At 38.6% G+C, this 23,905-nt stretch overlaps 2 protein-coding genes across 5 annotated transcripts in view; one reads left to right on the top strand and one right to left on the bottom strand.

Moving 5' to 3' along the window:
- Positions 1-377: 377 nt before the first annotated feature.
- LOC124148529 (microtubule-associated proteins 1A/1B light chain 3B-like) lies at positions 378-9,290 on the bottom strand. The gene is made up of 4 exons (XM_046519644.2): positions 9,159-9,290; positions 5,643-5,698; positions 3,657-3,763; positions 378-2,382 (listed from the first exon to the last, which is right to left on the bottom strand). The coding sequence occupies exons 1-4, from the start codon at positions 9,199-9,201 to the stop codon at positions 2,217-2,219; spliced, it is 372 nt and encodes a 123-aa protein (XP_046375600.1). The 5' UTR covers positions 9,202-9,290; the 3' UTR covers positions 378-2,216.
- A 6,452-nt stretch (positions 9,291-15,742) lies between these two features.
- The window catches only part of LOC124148530 (trithorax group protein osa-like), a 140,119-nt gene continuing 131,956 nt past the window's right edge, over positions 15,743-23,905 (top strand). For 3 of the 4 annotated variants that reach the window (XM_046519646.2, XM_046519647.2, XM_046519648.2), the window contains exon 1: positions 15,743-15,844. In XM_046519646.2, the coding sequence (XP_046375602.2) occupies positions 15,820-15,844 (25 nt within the window). In that variant the 5' untranslated portion in view covers positions 15,743-15,819. The remainder of the gene's footprint in view (positions 15,845-23,905) is intronic. The other variant, XM_046519649.2, reaches the window with a different exon arrangement.

The raw sequence follows: 23,905 nt of genomic DNA on the forward strand, positions 1-23,905 counted from the left end.
AGAATATATGGATGTCAACCTCATTATAAAGAAGTTGACATCCATATATTCTCTTCCTGAAAATGTTTTTGATAAAGAGTATCCTTTTTGTTATTGTAGGTAATATTTTTTTACATTTGGTTATTCCTTTTTTATGGTTAAAGTATATTTCTGTGAAAAAGTCCTGGTTAGTAGGTGATAAAAAACAACCATAAGACATCTCTGGTTCTTGTTTTTTAAGACATTTGAACACGTTGCTCTGTGTGCAGTCTTAATAAATCCAGCCTTACAACTTAACATAATGAACAAACAACTCTTTTCTGTTTATATGTAAGTCTTCAGTAGGCAGTATAAAGAATCGCGATTCAAATTATATCATTTACCATTTTTTTAAAGGGTTGGCAGATCCGTAAATCAATTTTGAAAAACATCTGGTCTTAAGATCTTTATAAAGAAAAATGAATCCTTTTCATATTACATGTATTAGGTTATCAACTGTATAGTTACTTTTATTTAACTTAAACATGACCTGTCTAATCTAAATACTTTTGGGTTGGTCAAGAATCTGAAAAAAAAGGAAGATAGAATTGGTTTGGCTTACCATACTTTAATGACTTGTCATCCTCACCTAACAATGCTGGCGTAGCTCCCCCATGTGTATGTCTAATCTGACAGACACACTCACAATTCAAGATCCGTCTCATATTCTTGCTACATGGAATGGTCAAACTGCTTATAATATAGATCTCTCTGGCATGACTATTTTCTTCAGCTTTGAGACAAAACATAAAGTTCTGATACCAGAATATCTATCCAGTTGTGAAAACTCTTCCTGGTAATTCTGTCTTTGACATTTCAAAATTCTTGCCTGTCAGTTCCAAATTAGAATACGAGGTATCAAATTAATGGTAACACTACCTCAAATTTCCAAACAAATATTTATCTACTTATGCCATAATGATATATACCCTGGGCCCATTCTCATAGGATTGTGTGGGAAATAATATCACCATCTTTCATTTGAAATCAGCAACCAGTGAAGATGATTGTTCAGAATGAGTTCCAATAACCAATGTGTAATCTGATAGGACTGCTATTCTGAGCATCTATGGACACAAAAGGAAAGGACTCTATGGTAGTCAATGGGTTCAGGGTATTTATATCACACTGGAACATTTACCCCAATAAACATAATATTTATCTTTAAAACATCCTGTCCACTTCACAAGTCTTTCCAATATATCAGAAAAAAATAAGAACATTTTCAAAATAATATTACCAACAATCAAAGGACAATTAGTATATGACCATGAAAGCTTCAAAATAGAAATACAAAATTCAAAATGAGACAACCAGAACCCAAATACAGACAATATTTATATTTTCATATTCATGATTTATGCTAATGATATAAACATTCTTAATATCCAAATTTTAAAAGTCATTTGGCATACATCATTTTTGGCTTCTTCAATGTTAACAGGTAAACATGGCAAACAGTGTTTTGACCAAACAAAATGTTAATATTATATTTGCTATAAAAATGTGGAATTTTGGAGGATATTGAAATAAAATAAATGTATTTAATACATCTTTCTTTCTTCAAACAATTATATAAGACTAGTTTCTTAGAGAACCCAACTTCATTGTTTTGATACTTTCCTCGTGTAAACTGAAGAAGTAATGACTCTCCCTGAACATGGTATGATTAAATAATACCAGTAATCATGATACAACAAACGTGAAAAAAGATACCTCAGACACTGATACTCCTGGAATTTGTTTTTAACAACCTAGTTTGCAGTTCGACCAACCCAAAATCTTCAAACAAATGTGGAAAAATAGAAATGTTGAATGCAGTCTTTTTTCTTCCTGCCAGGTCCAATTTCAGTAATAAAAAAATACATCAATATTAAGCATTAAGTTTTTGACTTTCCATTCAAAAAATGCTTTTTAATTTTTTTACATGTTTCACCAGATTGTCACTTACATTAATTGCAATCGGGTATTTTAATTTAAATCTTTTAACCAAGTGATTAAAAAAAGAAGCCTTAATATTATATTTTCCCACTTGCTGACCACAACAATCAAATAAACTAGTAATTTCAGTACTGCCTCATCAGCTTGGTGAATTTCAGAACACCACTCTCCAAGGCGGCCTGACAGTCACTGTCACACAGCCAGTTAAAGACTCAACAATTAATCTTCATAGAACTACAGTTTGTGGAAAAGACTCTTCATGCAGAACCGAACGTTTCCTGTGACGCGTAGACGACATACAGGAAGCCGTCTTGGTCTTTCTCTCGCTGGTACACCTCGGATATGGGTGTGGTGTTGCTGACCATGCTGCGGTCGTTGACGAGGAGGTAGAACGCCTGACTGGGATGCAGCTGTAAGCGCCGTCTAGGGGACAAAGAGAATGGGGGATTACAATTGGTTCTGTCATTTGGGAGTGATGGTGCAGTCAGCAACATAGTCAGCTACATCACTTTGGCTGGTAAATAATTTTATTATAAAATACAAAGACTGCCACTATATTCATTGGCAAGAGTGAGTGAGTTGTGTTTAACGCTGCTTTTAACAGTATTCCAGTTATATCACGGCGTGTCAGCTTAATGTGGGAGGAAAGCCCGAAGTGATGCAGGTCTCAGACGTTTACCACCCTTTGTGAAACCCACGAGCACGGGTATGGTGCTGACAAACCTAGAAACATAATCGGGGCGAACCGGAACTCAAACCAACAAACATAGGTTTCTGGCGTGCCCAAAGGGACGCAACTCTGCACAGCGAATTGCGGCGCCTTAGACGACTGGGCCACCCGTGACCCCCTCATTGGCAAGAAAAGATCACATGTCATTTGACAGAAATGCATATTGACTATCATATCCCATATCAACCAGAGACCCAGATTTAACCTTCTTATCATATAACATAATATCAAATCTGTTTGCAAAGTAAATGCAATACATTATCAACTTGTTTGGAAGACATTGTCGCAGGAAAGCAAGCCAACAGACGACACACTAAGGGACATAACTCCAAGTTCTTACCACCTGAGACGATATTGATGGCCCATTTAAAATTCATTAACAAACCATATCAGCATGATCAGCCTGTTAGTAATACAGGTCTGGTTATGACACCCCCTGTGATATGACCATCTCTATGTTGGCTTTATAAAAAATGTGAAATACCTCATAACACTGATAGCTTATAATTTACATTTCATATACCTTTCGGGTAGAATTGGGAGTCTCAGGTTGATATGGGGTATGATATGAAAACTGCCATAAAAAATACCTCCAAGGATTACTTAAATTGAATGGGATTCACCCAGAAGTGGTATTCCCCAAACCTAAGCCAATCAGCTGTCTCCGTTTGTTGGAACCTCCTAGTGTTCTTGTACCTATTGGTCCTGGGCTACCAGTGCCCCCTTTGATACTCACCACTAGTCCATGGGACTTGCACTTGTCTGTTGATCTCTAACTCTGCAGTGCCCACACAGCACAGACCAAGCCTGAGTCATATTCCAGCAATATCATGGCAGGGGACACATTGTACCCACGTGAGGAATTGAACGTGGTGAACCTGGCAAACCTAGCAATGAGCAAATGATTTAACCACTTGGCTACCCTTCCGCCCCTAGAACAGGTGAAGAACAACAGAAGGCAACCAACCTGATGATTTTGACGAGTTCACTCATGTTGACATTGTCTGGGACAAGGAACTTGGTTTTGTCCAGCATCGGCAGATTCTTCTCATTCTTGTAGCGCTCGATGATCACCTGAACACAATCACAATAGTATCAACATTTACCTGACATTGATCATGTTGTGTTAAATAGGAATCAAGATGGAGAGTAAAGACCAAGCCACCACCATCTTGGATGGTAATATTTCTGTCGGATTGGTGAAATTTATTCCCACCTGCCTGTCACATAGTGTCTAGTAGAGTATTTTGTTGCTACCATGACAATTTTGAAGCAGACATTTATATGTTATATACACGCACACACGCACGCATACATACATAATCATAACTCAGTTTATCTCATAAATTATCATAATATTGCAATAGTGTTTTTAACTATAGGTAAAATGTTTTCAATGGCAAACAAAATTGCCAGAAATATTATCCTGTTAGCAAAAGAAAACATATAGCACAAGGATAAGCAGAGAAAAGTGCATAGATCACTGTTGATAGTAACAAGCATAACAGCAATTTAATAATTAATATTTAATCATTTGTTCTGTGGGTTTTTTTCATAGTACAGGGCTCGAAAAATCTTGTCCGCTCGCATGTATAAGTTCATCTCTAATCGTTTTCATTAAAACATAGAGGATAATTTTGAATCTAAAATATGTTATCATTTTTCGTATGTTCTCAGTAATGATAACAAAATACATAAGAAATAAATAGAAAAGTGTGTTTGCTCAGCAAGCCTCGAAACAGGTTTTAAAGGGAGATAATTAATTTTATTATTTTTGTTACTCATTACTGATGCTCAAATGTCAAAGCTAGAGTGAATGATGATGTGAGAGAAATGGCTGATATAATTTATTAATTGTGGGGATGGTGGGGTTGACAAGAAAAGTCATGATTTGATTATCAAACAGACGAGTAAAAAGGATGTCTTAAAAACAGTATGACTGTAAAAGGAAAACAAACAGTGCAAGACGCATTGGTTCAGCAAACTGGCATTAATGGGCAGAGATGAATGTAGATGAGAGTGACTGTGAATTATTTATTACTGTCTGTCGTAAAAATCCTCAAATGTTAAATACAGAAAATGGTAATAATAACTGAGAACATAAAACTTTATGAAATATTAAAGGCCAGGTGACATGTTGACCTGCAGGACAAGTTGGATTTCAGAAATGTTTCGAGCCTCGTTAATAGATGGACAAGGGAAGTTTTATTCATCTTTTAAAATAACATCATTTATTGATTATTAAGACTGCAGGATTTTTATTTCTCTTCATTGGTCTTGTCAGAGAAAATCATCTTGTTTAAGATTTGACGGCATGGCAGTGAACACATATAACTGATTCCATTTGGGTCTGTATTCTGCCCAACCTTCATTAAGGACACACACACACAAATATTTCTCATCAATTCCAGATTTCAAAACTGGCAAAGTGACCAGGCTTTCCTTCTTTTTAACCACTCATTTGCGTATGTGGTCTTGTTTGCAAACAGCGATGGAAGGAGAAACTAAAATAACAGTGAGTGTTTAATACAGTTTCTAATACACAAAGATAAAGTAATCTTTTGCTGAAGATAATCGCATGTTGAATATATACAGGTAAAATATTATTATCAGTTTGTATGACTATAGTTTTTTGGCAGTTATCCACCAACACACAGGGAATAGCACTATTATTATCCTCTCCTGACAACACATTGGTACAAAACCTTCAACAAGTGTAACATCCTATAGAAATGATTGAACATGACTACAAAGCAAAAGACAGTGACTGTTGTTTTGCAGCCTTTCTTAACAATGTGATATATCTTCCAAACATGTAAAGACAAACATTGAGGACAAAAATGTCATATCGTGGTTATCATGGTTATACTTCCAGACTTGACAAACTTGTTAAAAGGAATCATGTTTAACATGTTCAACAGCAACTAGAAAGAGATTTGAGCAAACATCTTACTGGAATTTTATCAACATGCTGGTTTCTTATGGCTTCAACATCCTGGATTCTCTGCTCTGAAAAACAAAGAACATAAGTGCCTATTATCATGGTTATTGATGGTTTATCAATGACGTGTTGCTTGAGGTGAGGTAAGGTGAAATTGGGTTTAACGTCGCGACCTGCATGTACGTGTGTGTGTGTGGCTGCTTGTACTTGTCTGGACTGATGCCGATTTATAGTGCTAGCCCACTGAGATACCATGCCACAGTTTAACATGAATACCCCACTCAGACACAGTATACTGACTCTGAGCCGACCAGTCCTTGTTTTAGCCCCTTAATGCCGAGCACCAGACAGGGTAACAACAAGTACCATCTATTAACATCTATTGGTATGATGCGGTCGGGGATCGAACCCCGGACCTTCCGCTCTACCACTACACCAAGGAGGTGGTCACATGTTGCTTGAATCTGCTTGATGCGAGTGAGAGCAATCGTTCAATACCATCTTCCCAAGGCATGGGCATTAACTGACTGATTAAAGTCCCATTTCCACCCTTGTCGAACGAGGCTGGAATTTCGTGGCTCAATCATAGTGCCACCAGTGGCTATTGTGAGTTACGTCCCTTCTATGTCCCTCCTATCATATCACTTGCATTTGCTTCTAACAAAACTGTGGCGCCGAGTCAAGATGATCTGATCGATGATCAAGATCTATATTGTAATAAAACAGGTCTTACGTCGTGAAGTACATCAAATCACATGAACACCTTGATTAAAAACATGAACAGATTTGAAAAATATTTGTTGACACCCAGTTGATGGAACATATGCATTGCAATTCCTACAGTAAACCAGAATCTATACGTTGAAAACAATGTTGTTTACAAACCGAGTGTCTAGTTCGTTACACGATTTTGATTAGACTATGCACAGACTTGTTTGTCTAGCCAAAATATAACTCTGGAATTCCATCCTAGTTTGGCAAGGGTGAAAACTGGACTTGTATAGTCAGGAAACAACCTTGCCTTGGAAAGATGTTCAATATAGTCATTGTTCGATATAGTCATTGTTCGATATAGTACAGTACACATGTATCATGAAGTGTAATGTTGCTATTTTGTTTGTTTAATTCCACACTCTGCAAAATTCCAGAATTTTTACGCAAACACTTGAGTCTGACCCAGACGATCCAGTGACTATTGAAATTATGGAAATGAGGATCATTTTCTATTGTAAAGTAAAGAAAAATAACTGCCAATATATATCAGATTAAGTAGCGGATTCTATTACGACAAAAGCCCCTGTGGATGAAAGCCCCATAGGCATGATAGGTCCAAAGCCCACCTGGACATTATCACCACAGGATAAAAGCCCCAATATGACAAAAAATTAAAAATTAAACATAAGTTGAAATCAGACATATTTTTTTTTTCTATATCCAATCATCACACGGTTGTTGTGTCACCATCAATCATTAAGAGAAGCGAATGCTGAGCCCCACACCATACAGAAATTCCTCAACAGCGAGTTTGTTGTCACTGTAGACTGCACACAGGTTCTACAGTCTCTTCTTTATCAGTTCTCTCTGCTTTCTTGACTTCTTGGTTGGCCTGATGCCACTTTTGTAGCAGGGCTTTTTATCCTATAGGGATTCTGTCTGGGTGGGCTATGCCGTAATCATCTTCCCAGGCCAAGGGAGTTAACTGACTATAAAAGTCCAGTTTCCACCCTTGCCGAACTAGGCTGGAATTATGGAGTTCTATTTTGGCTGAACTAATGAGTCTATGCTTAGTCTATTCAAAATCGTGAAACAAAATCTACATCTGGTTTGAAAATTCTGTGAACATTTCGGTGGATCGCAGGGTTTGCAAAGCATGTGTACCGCCAACTCAACGTCAACAGATGTTTCAAACCTGTTCATGTTTTTAATCAAGGTGCTCACATGATTTGATGCACTTCGCGAAATAAGACCCATTTTATCACAATATAGATCTTGATTATCGATCATATCGTTCTGACTGGGCGCCACCATTTTGTTTGAAGCAAATGCAAGGGATATGACAGGTGGAATTTGAGTGGTCACTAGGAGTGACATAGAAGGGACATTACTCGTAATAGCCAGTGGTGGCGCTACAATGGAGTCCAGAAATTCCAGCCTAGTTCAGCAAGAGTGGAAACTGGACTTTTATAGTCAGTTAGCTTAATTGCCTCAGGAAGGTGGCCTTATGGGCCAACAGGTATGTACTTAAGGTACTTTTCTGTATACAGAAATGTACCCTAGCCTAAATTGGAATACAGAAATGTACCTGGTACCCTAAACAGCGGACGATTTTATATTCCCCAAACCAAAACTGGTTCATGTTGTAGTTCCGGTTTGTCTGATTACGGGTGCATGCATGCATCGCGAAATATTATACTGCATCTCATACAACAGTATGACAGTACTGCCATGATGAATGTAACTGTGGTTTGGCACACAGGAGGTGAAGAATACCTAAAGAACTGGTTATGTGCATTGTGCCTTCTGGCCCTGCAGCAGAAGGCACTCATCCTGGGATATGTTTCTGTATGTTGAATTTGGCTAGGGTACACTTCTGATATAGATGTCATCCCAGTTATTTGACAAGCCAACCAATCAAATGATCGAACTTGCGTGACGTAGCTTTCTGGGTCACTTCTGTTGACAGTGAGAGGGCAGCCATGCCGCAAGTTTCAATTTCAGTGGAAATACCTGGATTTCGGAAATGTTTGTCATAGATAAACAAGTTTACAGGTAAGATAATTAAAGAAAGATTATATAAATGTTACTATGAATATTCAGCAACTTTTCGTAAGTGATCGAACTTTCATAACACAAGGATACAGAAAGGTACTTGGGGTATGTTTCTGTAGTGCCTGTGCCGACAACCACCACTTCAGCCCCAGTACACAGGGCAAGCAAAATCATGTGTTTTTCAGTGACTTTGCTCAAGTACACAAAAGACGTGTTTTGTAGTTGGAATTAAAAATCCACATTTTCAAGAGGCCACCCTGACTTATAACAGAATGGCATACACAAACACATATATACGACTTTGGATATCTCAACCATGTTGAAAATCAAGCGAAACGAACTGAAACGTTATTTTTCCACACCTTGAAATGTTTTCTAAACAAAACACCAAATATCAAAGATGTTGTTTTCGATTTCTCATCATGATAGGATAGTAAATACACTATTGTCTGGAGTAATCTGGGTTTTCCCCACTCAACTTCCACCATTGCGCGTCATGTGAATTCGTGAACTAGTGTTAAGTTGATTATAGTATTTACAGACAACAAAACGGTGCCAACAACAAAACGCGACAAGTTACGACAATAACTATGGGCAATCCTGCCGATGACAGTCTTGACATCTAGCCCCGTTCGAGACAATCAAGAATCATGGTGACATCATTTGTAATACTTATTTTGACAGACATTTCTGTTGACATTTCCTGCAACAGTTTCACATTCAGACAAACATACGGCATAGATTAAGAAGCAGACATACCCTGGGTCCTTCTTTCTTTAAATGTTTTCGGTAAATGAGCCATTGTTGTCAAATGATTGACGCAGCTATAAACATTCACTTCTCGTCTTTCGCTGTCCGAAACCGGATGTTTATGTCACACGTCTTCGGAAAATTCCACTCGGTAATTTCCGTATGATTGCACATGATAACGAAGGTCATTCCGGGACTTGCCGAATGGCTTTGTATACATTACATAAAGATGCCAGCTGTCACGAATTAGTACATTCCATTCGTCACCACTCGCATGTTTCCGTAACCTACAAGAACTACATTCGGGACCAACTCGTGCTATTCCGGTTCAAGTCCTCTTTGTCGGTCACAGAAAGAAGCTCGTGACAAATGGGGATTGGTAGTGAACATCGATTACCTCCCCTTGATTGCAGATCCGAAAAGCTGGTGCTCGTGAGCTTCGAAATGTCAACGCGAGATAGAAGTTTGACCGAGTGTCAGAATAAACTGGCACTTTATTGAAACGTGGTAGTGGCATCAGCGCAAGATCAGAGAGACGGAAGTCAGTTTAACGCCAAGTTTTGCCGTGACGTGATTATCAGACAAAGGCGTGATTGAGGGCGATAAAAAATGAAATCACTCATTTTCACATTTGTGAACATCAAGCTAATTCTGTTGGATATGGCTACAGTTGAACTTTTTTTAATAAAAAATAATTCTGACAAGTGAGTTCCGGAAAGCTAAAATATAGTTAGTTGAATCTTACAGGCCCTGCATGAAATAAATATATCCAATGCATCCAAAACAGGTCTAAAATAATAGTCAAGATCACTATATGCCTAGTTTCTGAAAATTACTTGTCTCTGGGCTCCTTTTTATTTTATTAAGATTATGTAACAACTGGTTTTTTTCGCGTTTATGTTGGAAATGGACATTTTATTACAATATATGGAGTGCTCCTGCTTTTTTGCTTTTTTTCGGGAGGGTCATGAACAACATGTACATGGACACAAATATGACAAGCATTAGGGGAGTACCCCTGTAATATATGACTAGTATTAGTCTTGGTTCATCCTCATGTAGCCCCAAGCTGCGATTGGTCGGACGTCAAGACGTGGGGATTCCGGTGGGATTCCGGGTACAATATCGCCTGCTTGTCGAGATCGAGAGGCTTTGTTTGACTTTTCGCCACATTGCGGGCCGATACCAACAGCCGAACATTGTATATGTACTTGGTTAATAGAGAGTGAGGGAGGGAGTATGGTTTTACGACCTTTTAGCAGAGACCATATCCATATAATAGATTATATTATATCTATTATATGGTCTCTGCTTTTAGCAATACAGTAAACTATGGTTATAACGAACACGCTTATAACGAACTGACGGATATAACGAATTTTTTTGTCCCGGCCACTTGCTGTATATATGCTTATAACGAACTACGGTTAAGACTAACTAAAATTGGCAGTCCCTTTGAGTTCGTTTTAACCGTTTTTTAATGTATTCCACCTTTTTTGGAATATTCCAAACCCGTGAAGATCGGGGTTAGACTAGGTCTTGCTTGTCGTGAGAGGCGACTAAAGTCATCGGGTGGTCTGGTCCAGATTCGTTTTATTAACAGACCGCCCGTCCTATAGCTGGAATATCGCTGACTGCATGCAGCGTAAAACAACAAACAAACAAAACTTGTAGCAGCAGCAGCAGCAGCAGCAGCAGCAGCAGCAGCAACAACAGAACGTCACAGCGTTATATACTTACAAAGACCAGCACTGCATGAATACATATATTTCCTCAATTGAGGAAGCGTTGGACACAATCGGTAACATCTATTAATAGAGCCTAATCGAGTCTAGACTGCCAATCCAGTGGCCGATATTGTGAGCAACGATCCACGCAATTGGGGTATTGACACGCAATCAAGCAAGTCACCCAGCCTGACCAGCCGATCCATTTAGTCGCCTCTCACGAGCGGCACAGGTAACTGCGGACCTTTCCTAACCCGGAATCCCCACGTTTTCAGTCAAGGTAATACAATATGTTTGTGGTACAAACTTTGTTCATCTTACACAGGCACCAAATGTGTTTGTTTATAGTAATATAATACTACCTTGTGTCAAGCTGTGCAGTGGGTAACAGACACTGGACTGATCACACGTTTTTTACCTGCTGCCAGTTTTATTACAAAACGAGATCCTTCCAGATGAGAACATCTTCTGAGAACTGCTCTGTAGTTTCGCTAAGGGCGGTAGGGTAGCCTAGAGGTTAAAGCGTTGGCCCGTCACGCTGAAGACCCGGGTTCGATTCCCAACGTGGGTACAATGTGTGAAGCCTATTTTCCGGTGTCCCCCACCGTGACATTGCTGGCATATTGCTAAAAGCGGCGCAAAACCATACTCACTCACTCACTCACACACTGTAGTTTAGCTTGATACGTCGTTGTCAACACACCGCAGTCATACTAGATAGTCTAGGCCGTGCTAGACTAAAATCTAGTCTCTGAAATGAACATATCGTACATAAAAAAAAAACAGTTGTTCAGTTATCTTAATAAAAATAAAATAAAAAGGAGCCCAGTGACTCTCTTCTAGACTTGCCAAACATTATAGACTTGCATGGGCTGTATTTGATATATATTTGTATCAGGGTCTGTAAGACAGACTAAGGCCGTGCACTCAAAAGGTGTTGGACAGGACACCCCACATATGCATGTGATCATTGGACGGCTAGTCAGGAGCATGTTATGCATGTACTTAGTCCTAATGGACACACGATGTCTTATAACGTGCAGTTTTCATATTTCGCCCTTGGTGACTTATAAGAACTATGTAACCTTCAATCGCTCTTTGGGCCTCTGGGTTCCCCAGTGGTTAAAGCGTGCCGAAGACCCGAGTTCGATTCCCCACATGGGTACAATGTATGAAGCCCATTTCTGGTGTCATCGACGTGATAATGCTGGAATATTTTTAAAGCGGCGTAAAGCCACGACCACTCACTCACTCACTCCGGGCCTCTTGGGATTCGAACTCTTTGTAAATTCTTCAATGAAGACGAAGTCACAAGGGTTTCAACATCTTTATTATTTTAATGTTAAGTTTCGATGTCTTAAGTGATACATTAGTCTGTCTTCCAGACCAAAGAGAAAATTCCATCTCACGTCTAGAATGCTTAAGCAAGTCTAGATTGCATTAGCTCTGAAATTAAAGATTAATCTGGACTCCAATTGGATTTTATTTTTTTATTTTGAGGATATATATTTTTAAATAAGATAAATTTATTTCTAGGACTTAATGTCAGTCTAATGATACATATACTAGCAACGCCACAATGAGAGAATAATGAAGTTGAAGTCCATCAAAATCAACTCAGTATTTATTGGCAATACAGCTTCTAGAGTGCCACTTAAAGAACTCCTTCAGTTTTATGGTCCACTCACTACCAACATCAAACAGGTCTACTTATCTTCTGATCTGTTGTCATTCCTTCACATCCCCTACCGTTTTCAAATGTAATCAGCGTCATTATTAAAAGTTCATCTACTGACACCAAAGACTGTATGGTGCCAAATATGAATATATGCCAACAAGCGTCAATAGGTCTGGGTATGTTGACAATGTGATTGACAGTTAAAGAACGCGTTGCTTATGCCTATGTCACACTGATTGGATGCTGTATGAAACTGGAAAAATGGACAACGACTATTAATAATAATGAAAAGTGAAAGATTGAAGGTTTGATGGAAAAATGCTACCCAAAACACACGCCTGAACGCAACCAGTGGTTTAGCCTATGCAATGGCAATATATTACAGGAACACGCAATGTGGGTATAAAATGGTCAATTCCAGATAAAACTGAATTACATTCTTGGAAGTTTTATGCGACGTTTTAATTCTTATTATCCGCGTTCCCTCAATAATGACGCTGGGTATAGTATATGTACATGTTGCCGTATGACAAACAAGCAGAATCTTCTCGCTTTATATACTCACGTGATCTACGCTGCGAGGCTGCAGGAAGTAAGTTTATATAAATAATGAACGGTTCGTCCCATCCCTGAATATAACATATACTCAACAATGACATAATCCCAATAAATAGCTTTATATTATGGACATATTTGTTTGTATCATTGTATATCATTCCACATATCCCTGCACACCCTTGTATATATCGTTGTATATATCACTCCATCCTTGCATACACTGGTATACAATATCCTTGTACGCCCTTGTACGTATCCTTATATCGGGGCACGGATTATAGGGGATTTTTTACAGCCATTCTCCCAGAGCATTGTATAAGTTGCTTCGAGCTGATTGACTGGTTCGTTCGTTATTTCATTGTTTGCGAAGAGCACCAAATAACGTGACGTCTAATTGAAGATGTCGTCACTGACGATTTTATGTGACGTCGTCCCCACAATAAAGACGAACTGAGCTGATGTCTCAATCTGACATAAGGAAACCCACATTTTCTCTGAAAAAAAGGAAAATTGGTAATATAAAGAAAAAACTCCTCGCAACTCGGATTTATTGATTAACTGACCTTCATAAATTGAAAGTTCAACGCCAAGGCAACTTACAAAATTAATTCACTCCGGGCAGATAATCAATAATTCTTCGTTGTTCGGAGGTTATTCTCCAAGTATACACCTATCACACATCCTTGTGAATATATATGTCCTTGTGCGCCTTGTGTACATGTAGATAGATTATTATACGAGCATGGGTGCCATACTGGTTTTTCGAAACGGGTGTCAGAATTCTTGTATTCCCCAAGCGAGAACGAGGTTTTTTACACGAGTTTCGTAAAATGAATCACATTGAAGTGCAATGATTTCTTTGTTACCAATTATTTCGTAATACTGTTGAGTTCCCCTTTAGACCCATGAGTGAGTGAGTGAGTGTGCTTTTACGCCGCTTTTAGCAATATTCCAGCAATATCACGGCGGGGGACACCAGAAATGGGCTTCACACATTGTACCCATGTCGGGAATCGAACCCGGGTCTTCGGCGTGACGAGCGAACGCTTTAACCACTAGGCTACCCGACCGCCCCTTTAGACCCATGAAGATCCGGGGTAGAATAGGTCTTCAGCAACCCATGCTTGCCGTAAAAGATAACTATGCTTGTTGTAAAAGGCGACTCACAGGATCGGGTGGTGAGGCTCGCTGACTTGGTTATGCATGTCATCGATCCCAATTGCGTGGATCTATGCTCATGATATCAATCACTGGATTGTCTGGTCCAGACTCGATTATTTACAGACCGCCGTCATATAGCTGGAATATTGCTGAGTGTGGCGTTAAACAACACACCAACCAATAGAAAAATACAGTGATCACGACCGCCGTCATAGAAGACTACAATTGTCGATTGACGTCAATAATCTTTAGCTATTACGTCGTTTCTAGTGTGACGTCATTTCGACCTTACCCAAATTTTAATATAATGATGACTCCCTGAATAGAATCCGCCCTCGGAAATGTCGGACAAGTCCATTTTACGAACAGGTAGGTTAAGTTTGGTATTTTCCGCATATTCTCACAATCTTCACGTCAATTAACTGTACCTTTTCTCCAAATACCGATTGTCATATTTCTCCCACTTTGGATGCGAGACGTTCGGCCACTGCGTTTATCTGCGTAGCCCAGCTCCATGTATGGGGAACAACTTAAACACTTACCTCTAAAAAATAACATCGTCCAATAAAGGGTGTCATCAACACTTGTTCCGAGCGCATATTCAAATCGCCAGAAATGACGTCATGATAGAACAATGTTTTATCGTGAAATAAACCACACTTCGTTCTGCATTGTTTTCTTTGCGTAGCTACCTTATATCACACAGTGTTTTATTGTACGATAAACAACTCCCACCACTGTAGTCGTTTATTTCTTAGATAAACCCAAATATATCCTTGTATGCGAGCGGATATACGTCCTTGTCCGATCGCGGATCCTATCAACACCTTGTACAGTGTTACCCAATACGCCACAGCAACGTCAGGAAAAGTATCTATATCTATGGTATATCAATATCCGCGGATACATCTGTTTAGAAAAGGAAGGGTGCGTTTTGTGGTCACAAGTTAACACATACGCAACATCACCTATGATACATTCATATGTGGAAATGTAGATACGAATGGCTGTTCTTTAAATACATATTTGAAATCGTTTAGTCATGGCGTATATATACTGACATATTTAAACGGAAAATGGTGAAATATTTATATGAACGTATCTTTCCATCTTGGCTACAATAGTATCACAACAGCTGTTTCATGTTAGTGTTTCAACTGATCCTATCGTTTCATATGACATTTATACGTTTAAGGTATCAAAATTTGTTTGTTCCACAAGTCAAGAATTTAAATAAATATAAAGGCAGCGTTTGAGTATCAATAACATGTAGGAATCCTTTCAAGAAATCAGAGTAAGTGTGGCCTTAGCTAAACAAAAGCGATGAAATGCAAACCACTAGCTGATAACAGTGCCCCTGGGGGCTATACTGCTTGCTACTTTTGTGCAGCTTTGTTTTACCGCCAATTTACACGTTGAAGATTACAGCCAATCCACTTCAGAGATTTAATCACGTGACTATGTTTGCTCCATCGTTCAACATGGAGGTCACGCAGTCTTTGGGAGGGTGAACGTGACCAAAAAAATCGACATACTACGAAGCGTTATGCCCAGGAAGAGTAAAAGTCAAGGTAGGGTTAGAAAATAGAATTATTTTGCTGACATGTGAGTCGGACCCGCTGATCTCAGTTGATTATTTAAATACAATGGTGTAAACATGCGCGGAAGCGCGCTCTATATACAGCTCAAAGACTAGCGTGCTTGAAGTATGTTGTTCTCGGCGCTGTTCGCACGTGTGGGGTGATATATACAAAATACCACACACCAATGGCGTCTGTTTGATAAATAATGTTATACCCCGTGTTTGGCTGCAGGAGATCGATTGTTTGCTGCCATGCTGTGTGTGAGCACTGATCGTTTCCTAGTTTTGCACAAGAGCTGTTCGCGTGTTTATGTCAGCAATTTAAAGATATCCCCGGTTTGTCAACAGGATATCAGGTGAACGGATATGAATGCTAAAATAACACTGTGAAATATAACGTCAGGGTGAGAATATATAACTCGGTCATCATTGCTATAATTATTTTGTTTATCGTTCATAATTCAAGCATAGGAGTAATGTTTACATCGACGTCTTCAAATCGCAATATATTACAGATGAATCAGTCGTGACTCTTATTTTGACTCATACAGTTTCAGAATTCCATGATTCAAGACTGATTTAAAATAATACTTAATTTTGCAAAGGTTTTTAAAGGAATTATTATAATAGGAGAGATTTCTGAAGCAAAATGTGTTGCACACTCTTGACAATATTGGCACATGCCTGGATAATCATATGAATTCGGCCATACCAGCTTCTATGAATTGACTTTGCAATCATAGCTGGTCCATATTTTGACATTTCGAAATGTTTAGATTCACCAGTGTTGATAACATGGATGATAACGAAAAATAAACCAACCCTTTCCACATGTTTCAACCAGTCTTAACAATGTTGCATATGAAAAAAAGATTGGGTATGGATAACCTATTGTTACTGTATTTTAGCTAACACCAAAATAGTATCCAGGGTCGATGTTCTGAAATGTACCGTATACAAAGAACAACATTTCATCTTTGCTATCTGATTTGTTTTGGGTCTCAGGTACTCAATATTGTGTTGCTGAGTTACAGTTTTCATTAGCATAAGCACTCTGTCATACAATGCACCATGTCGACATTGGTACACACATGTGCATAGCTATACACATACCAACTGTTTATGGGAGGATCCAGTGTTGGGATATAACTGGCACATCCTGTAACCCCTGCCAGGAAATAGTACAGCCCTAGTAACTGCTATGTAAGTAATAAGGTATGTGTTGGTGCATATTGGTAAACAACTACCATTAGACATTGAAAGGCGAAGTAATTATAGCGAAAGCCAAACATGATAGTTATGCAACACGTCATTATCATGTGTCATGTGTGAAGAATTGTTACTATGACAGTACTCATATGATATGCTTAAACATATTGATGGAGATATGTGCGTATGTTTGGGAATGGCCTTAAATAATGTTCCGAAGAGAAGTAGCCACACTTTATTCCTTGTCTGAATAATCGGATGTAAGGGATTATGGTGATACTGTTAATAATAGATGTCCCAGAAGTAAATCCCCAGAAGTAAATCCCTTACGTTGGTTTGGCGGTGGGGTAGCCAAACTTTTAAAGCGTTCCCTTGTCACGCCAAAGCTCCGGGTTTGATTCTCCACATGGGTACAATGGGTGAAGTCCTTTTCTAGTGTCCCCTGCCGCGATGTTGCTGTAATATTGCTAAAAGCAACGTAAAACCATACCCACTCACTTACATTCATGTTCATCATGGGGTGGGGTCTATGTTAAACTAACATATTGTTTGCATAGTTATAAATAAGGTTAAATAAAAATAATTCTGAAGGGCAACTCTCAAATCTCTTAATTTCATATTGAGAGCTTGAATGGGTTTTGTCAAGGCTGAGAATGGGATGGTGTGTGGGGTGGAGTTGGGCTGATTGTTTATATGCCCTGGGATCTGTAGGAGTGACTACGTTAAGATTATTGGGGCCCAGTAGTCCTAGATGCTGAGATTTGATGTGCAGACAGAGTTGTGTCCCTTAGGCATGCCAGAATCCTATGATCATGGGTTAAAAACTCAGACTCACCCTGATAATGAATCACCTCGTCCTTTCCTACCACTTTATTGAGATGCACGGGGATATGACTGTAACACAGCGTTAGACCCCTTACCTCATACAACATGGCATAGGTCTGAGAAACAAACATCATTGGTGGTGATACTTCGTGTCCTCATCTGATTATTGTACTGATGTGAAACAATACATGCATGATACAGGAACGAAATTTTGTATGCTGAAAATGAATTTAAAAAGAAATTACACAAATAATGCTTCTAGTCTGACCACATGATTCATTCAGCTGCCTTTTTCGACAAGCATGGGTTGCTAGGGACATATATTCTTACCCAGAATCGGTGATGGTCTGTCAACGTACCCTGATGGTGTGGATCGTTGTTCATATAACTTCATAATATAAATCACTGTTTTTCTGGGACAACTCGAAAACTGCTTACTTTAAACAACAAACACACATACATTTCGTTCTTCCTTATGAATAGATCTGATTTTTTGTAATCTTGAGATACCTTTGTCAAAGTAAATATTTACTATTTATGTTATTAAAAAAACAACTGGTTATGATTTTATTTCTCAAGAAGATTTCATCCCAATATGCAGGTAACACGTCGAATTGAACACCTTTTCCATGGTAGTAGCCAAAGTTCCTAAACAACAAACAAATTAAACGTTCATCTGCCAGGGACATGCTGTGATAAACTGATATAGACTGATATACTGTTCAGAGTAGCAGTGAACCCAACTCACTCACTTTAACAAAATCAAATTTCACATAATCAAATTAATCATGTACTCTGAGAGATAAACACTCCTTTATTTAACCTTATAATCTTCAAAACAGTTTGACTCCCCAGTGGAGGATGAAAATTAAAATTTCACAAACATGTAACATCTGGCTTGAATCACAAAAGCGAACATGTCTCAGATATGAATGTGAGTGAGTAAGTATTGCTTATGCAACATCAGCAATCTTGTAGTTATTCACGGCTTCTAAAATAAGAAAGAAAACAAATTAATTTGAAAGATAATAAAAAATTTCAAGTTAAATTTGACTTTGGTTTGGTAGACATGGTAGATAATATGGTAGAGGTGAAGACAGAGATGGGTGCTTGTGAGGTGAAATAGAATATCATTATGTTTTGACCTGAATAGATGTAGATAAAAATGTCCACGTAGGTACATTTCCCTTTGGACATGTTGGAATGGTATGTTGTGGTCCACATGACTGTCTCTCCTTGACTATGTGGGTCAACTACGCCACCCTTTATTGATTAAGTCGGTAGAAGAGCAGTCTATTAATCCACAGCCACCGTGTGGTATGAGGCTGTGCACACCTCCCCAGTGACGGCCAAGACATTGCCAACGCAGCCAAAAATATTGCAACATCGTCTGTTGCAGGGTTTGGTAGCCTGCTGATCGAAATGGCTAGAAATGCCCACAATCGATTGCCGCAAGTTAATGATTTATTTCGACATGTGGTTGGTTACGTGGCATCAAAGATAGAGAAAAAGATGGGATAGTTTGATGTGTGGGAATTTGATCCCAATTTGTGATGTTTTTTTGTGTGTGGTCAATACTATAGTATTATCTTCGTAGATCGGAATATATTTTTTTATTTTGTTTGTTTTTCTATAGTGAAATTACTTGAAATATGATTGAAGTTAAAATGTATGTATGTAAACATGTTAATAGATTTTTGAGTAAGGTGTGTTGTGTGATGTGTTTGAAATCATAATAAATTGATGTTATGGGTTACTTATGTATTTAGTTGTGAATAAACTATTTTTTAAAAAGATCCTTCACAGAAATGTACACTGCTGTCATAATATATATATGAGATGGGATTTGGAAAGAGTTACCTCCCTTACCCCACATCGAGATAAATTTCACTATTATGTTAATAAGATGTGGATTATGGCATTTATTAATGCTATTATTTCACTATTATGATAATAGGATACTTGCACAGCCTTTATTAATGTTATGATGTGAAACATTGTTATTGTTTGATTTTCTTAGTATATATCAGTTTGGAAACTTTTGAATCAAGTACTATTCTTCAGAATAATTGATTTGAACAACTGAAAGACATGATTCCATTGAGAAATAGGCATTAAATGTCAGTTAATATTTATCTTCAATCCAAAACAACATGTTTTTGACACTACATTGGTTCGAAACAGGATAAAGATATTTGTAGGTAGATTATGTCTACTATCTGGCATCATGGGGAGGTAGACCCATTTATCAGTTAGAGACTTAAGACTTATGAAGGTGTGACCCTGAGATGACCCAAGTTGGTTCTCACAACACTACCTGATCTAGACTGTACACAGACTCCTTCAATGTCAGATCTCAACACTACCTGATATAGACTGTACACAGACTCCTTCAATGTCAGATCTCAACACTACCTGATCTAGACTGTACACAGACTCCTTCAATGTCAGATCTCAACACTACCCAATCTAGACTGTACACAGACTCCTTCAATGTCAGATTTCAACACTACCTGATCTAGACTGTACACAGACTCCTTCAATGTCAGATTTCAACACTACCTGATCTAGACTGTACACAGACTCCTTCAATGTCAGATCTCAACACTACCTGATCTAGACTGTACACAGACTCCTTCAATGTCAGATCTCAACACTACCTGATCTAGACTGTACACAGACTCCTTCAATGTCAGATCTCAACACTACCTGATCTAGACTGTAAATAGACTCCTTCAATGTCAGATCTCAACACTACCCAGTCTAGACTTGCACAGGCTCCTTTACCCTCAGGTCACAACACCACCCAATTTAGACTGTACAATCTAGACTGTACACAGGCTCCTTTACTCTCAGGTCACAACACTACCTGATCTAGACTGTACACAGACTCCTTCAATGTCAGATCTCAACACTACCCAATCTAGACTGTACACAGGCCCCTTCACCCTCAGGTCACAACACCACCCAATTTAGACTGTACAATCTAGACTGTACACAGGCACCTTTAATGTCAGATCTCAACACTGATTATCACTATATCTGATTATGGAGAAAGTAATATTATTTTCTGATTTCAAATGTTTAGGCATTAAATAATTATCTCTCTCTATAGACATGATATGTGTATCATCGCCTTAGAAACGCACATCATTCATAAAGCAAGTTTGCAACCAACAAAGACTTTTTCAGTTTAAGATATTGATAAAAACATTCTTCTAATCAATCAAAGCAGGTAATGGACACGTAACTTATGGAAACCTAGCAACTGATAGGTTGGTACACAATGATGAAAAGCTGTGATTCATGATGAAATGTCATTCCATTCCCCGAACTACTAGACACGGTAGACAGAACTATGATGGTCTAGACAATAGGACTTTTCAGTTACCCAAGGGACAGAGTTTCGGAGATTGCTACTTATTCAGTTCTGGTTATCAGGAATCAAATGGTGATACATTACGAGGGAATATTGCCATGATCTCGGAACCCAAAGGTATCGTCTTGTTGTCTACGATGCCATGTCAAACGGAGCATGGTTAACTGATATCTGATAACAATGGCAAAAATATACTACTTAAAAGAAGTTAAGGACCATCCGATTCTTTCAAATTACTACGCATGATCTGTCATGGAATGACAAATTACGAAGCCTCCCAAATGTGTTTTCTATGGCCCGACCTGGAGCCCCTAAACCTCTACTGTTTTTCTTGTGGGGCACCATAGCTGTTTTCACAATCGTCTTTGTCAGTACTTTATGCCACACATGTTAATTGTTGTGCTTTACTATAAATAATCTAGTCATTAGTTGAGAGCAAGCAGTGCTGTTTTTCAAAGAATAAAAGTATATGACACAACAAAAACCTGACCTACCTACCATATTTAGGAAACATCATTTATGGGAGATGGGAACTAATCTGTGGATCCCTTCTTAAAACCAGTTGTAAAGGCTAAGCATGATGTCAGGACTGTTTGACCTTTGAACACATGAACGTGGATAAATGCCTGCAGTTGTGGCGATACTATAGTGAGTCCCTCGGAGGTCTAGTGGATAGAGTGTCCTCCTGGAAAGGTCAGTGGTTCGCACCCTGGTTGTGTCAAACCAAAAGACGATAATAGATTTTGTTGTAATCCTGTCTGGCACTTGGCAGTAAGTGGATGAAAGAAGGGCAGACTCACAGACACAGACACAGACACAGACACACACACACACACACACACACACACACACACACACACACACACACACACACACACACACACACCAGCTAGAAAACACACACACACACACACACACACACACACACACACACACACACACACACACACACACACACACACACACACACACACACACACACAGAGAGAGAGAAAACAAACACACACACACACACACACACACACACACACACACACACACACACACACACACACAACATTTTTCAATGAATTAGCAGTATCACATATAGCTAAATGACATTTAGAACTACACTCATACAACTCAGATATGACTTTAGGCAATAAATTGAAAACACCCACGGCATTGACCTTTTAGTGATTGTTAAAATCAATAAAGGGTCTCAAGCACATGAAAAATAGTAAAGCGATTTGTCTTATAACTTTTTCCTGTCAATTTACGTTGATAGATTTATGGTGTGAACAAGTTCAGCCATCAGTTGTAATGTAAGTGTCTATTAGTGTAGGATACGGACAATTATTTCCTATCAGTCATTGTAACGAAGCTAATATGTATGTTATACCATGCCCCAAGGAGTGTAACTTCTCGGGTAGTGATCAGTACTGTGATATAGTCTCACTTGTGTATCATGTTACAGCAGGCTTTTCGCATCTTGTGATAGGCAGGGGAAATTGTTCCAGGTTTGTTCCATGCTTTTTTTGAGGTTGGTTAGTAATTAATTATTGTTCAGAATAATTTATTTCTTTTTTTTTGTATTAAGACTGTAAAAGTAGATTAATGTAACTAAAACAATTAATCATTTCCTAACTAGACATCTGGAGGTTTTTTATTCTTGTTAAGAGTACTATTTTATTTTGGCTTTGATCATGTTGATGGTAGAAATATGGGTTTAGTTCTAAGAGTGGGGATTAATTTGGCCACTATTTTGACTCTTATTTGGTTTGGTAATGTTTACATCTTGTTGGACAAATTTATGTTTTTCTACCAAATAATGATCATTGAATAAAAGTGGTTGTTAAGTTTGACATGCGATTTATTGAGCGAGATGTGCTGTGAAGAGTTGTCCCTTCATCCTTCTACTAATGTGAGTTCTAACTCATGCTTTACCTTGTTGAGTATTATACTGGAACGTCCAATCAGTCAAAACTCTGTTGTAGGAATTATCAATGATCATCTTCCCAAGGCAAGTGAGTTAACTGACTATAAAAGTCCAGTTTCCACCCTTGTCGAACTAGGCTGGTATTATGGAGTTACGTTTTGGCTGGACTAACGTGTCTATGCTTAGTCCAATCAAAATCGTGCAACGAAATTGGAATCAGGTTCGTAAACTGTCATGCAGATTTCGGTCGATTACAGAATTTGCAAAGCATGTGCACCGCCAGCTTGTTGTCAACAGATATTTTACAAATCAATTCATGTTTTTAATAAAGGGGCTCACGTGATTTGATGCACTTCGCGATAGATCTCGTTTATCGATCAGATCGTCTCGACTGAGCGCCTCCATTTTGTTTGAAGTAAATGCAAGTGATACAAGAGGTGGAATCTGATTGGCTCCAAGGAGAAGCACAGAAGGGACATAAGCCGTAATAGCCACTGGTGGCGCTACGATGGAGCCCAGGAATTCCAGCCTAGGTCAGTTAACTCTCTTGCCTCGGGGAGATGATCAATGAATTACTGCCGAAACAATACATCATCTAGCATCTCTTCAGACGTTTGGAAGGACATTCAATTCTAGGAGGGGTAATGAGGGTAGCCTTGTGGTAATTGTGTTCACTCATCATGCCGAGGCCTGTGTTTGATTTTCCACGTGGGTACAAT

The sequence above is a fragment of the Haliotis rufescens genome, unplaced genomic scaffold, assembly GCF_023055435.1.
Source record: "Haliotis rufescens isolate VD_foot unplaced genomic scaffold, xgHalRufe1.0.p SCAF_6, whole genome shotgun sequence".
NCBI lineage: Eukaryota > Metazoa > Mollusca > Gastropoda > Lepetellida > Haliotidae > Haliotis > Haliotis rufescens.

Excerpts from the sequence above, each read along its gene's own strand:
- LOC124148529 (XM_046519644.2), bottom strand. The coding sequence starts at position 9,201 with ATGGCTCATTTACCGAAAACATTTAAAGAAAGAAGGACCCAGG. Across the intron at positions 5,699-9,158 it reads TAAAGAAAGAAGGACCCAGG|AGCAGAGAATCCAGGATGTT; the intron begins GTATGTCTGCTT and ends TTTGTTTTTCAG. Across the intron at positions 2,383-3,656 it reads GAACTCGTCAAAATCATCAG|ACGGCGCTTACAGCTGCATC; the intron begins GTTGGTTGCCTT and ends TTTGTCCCCTAG.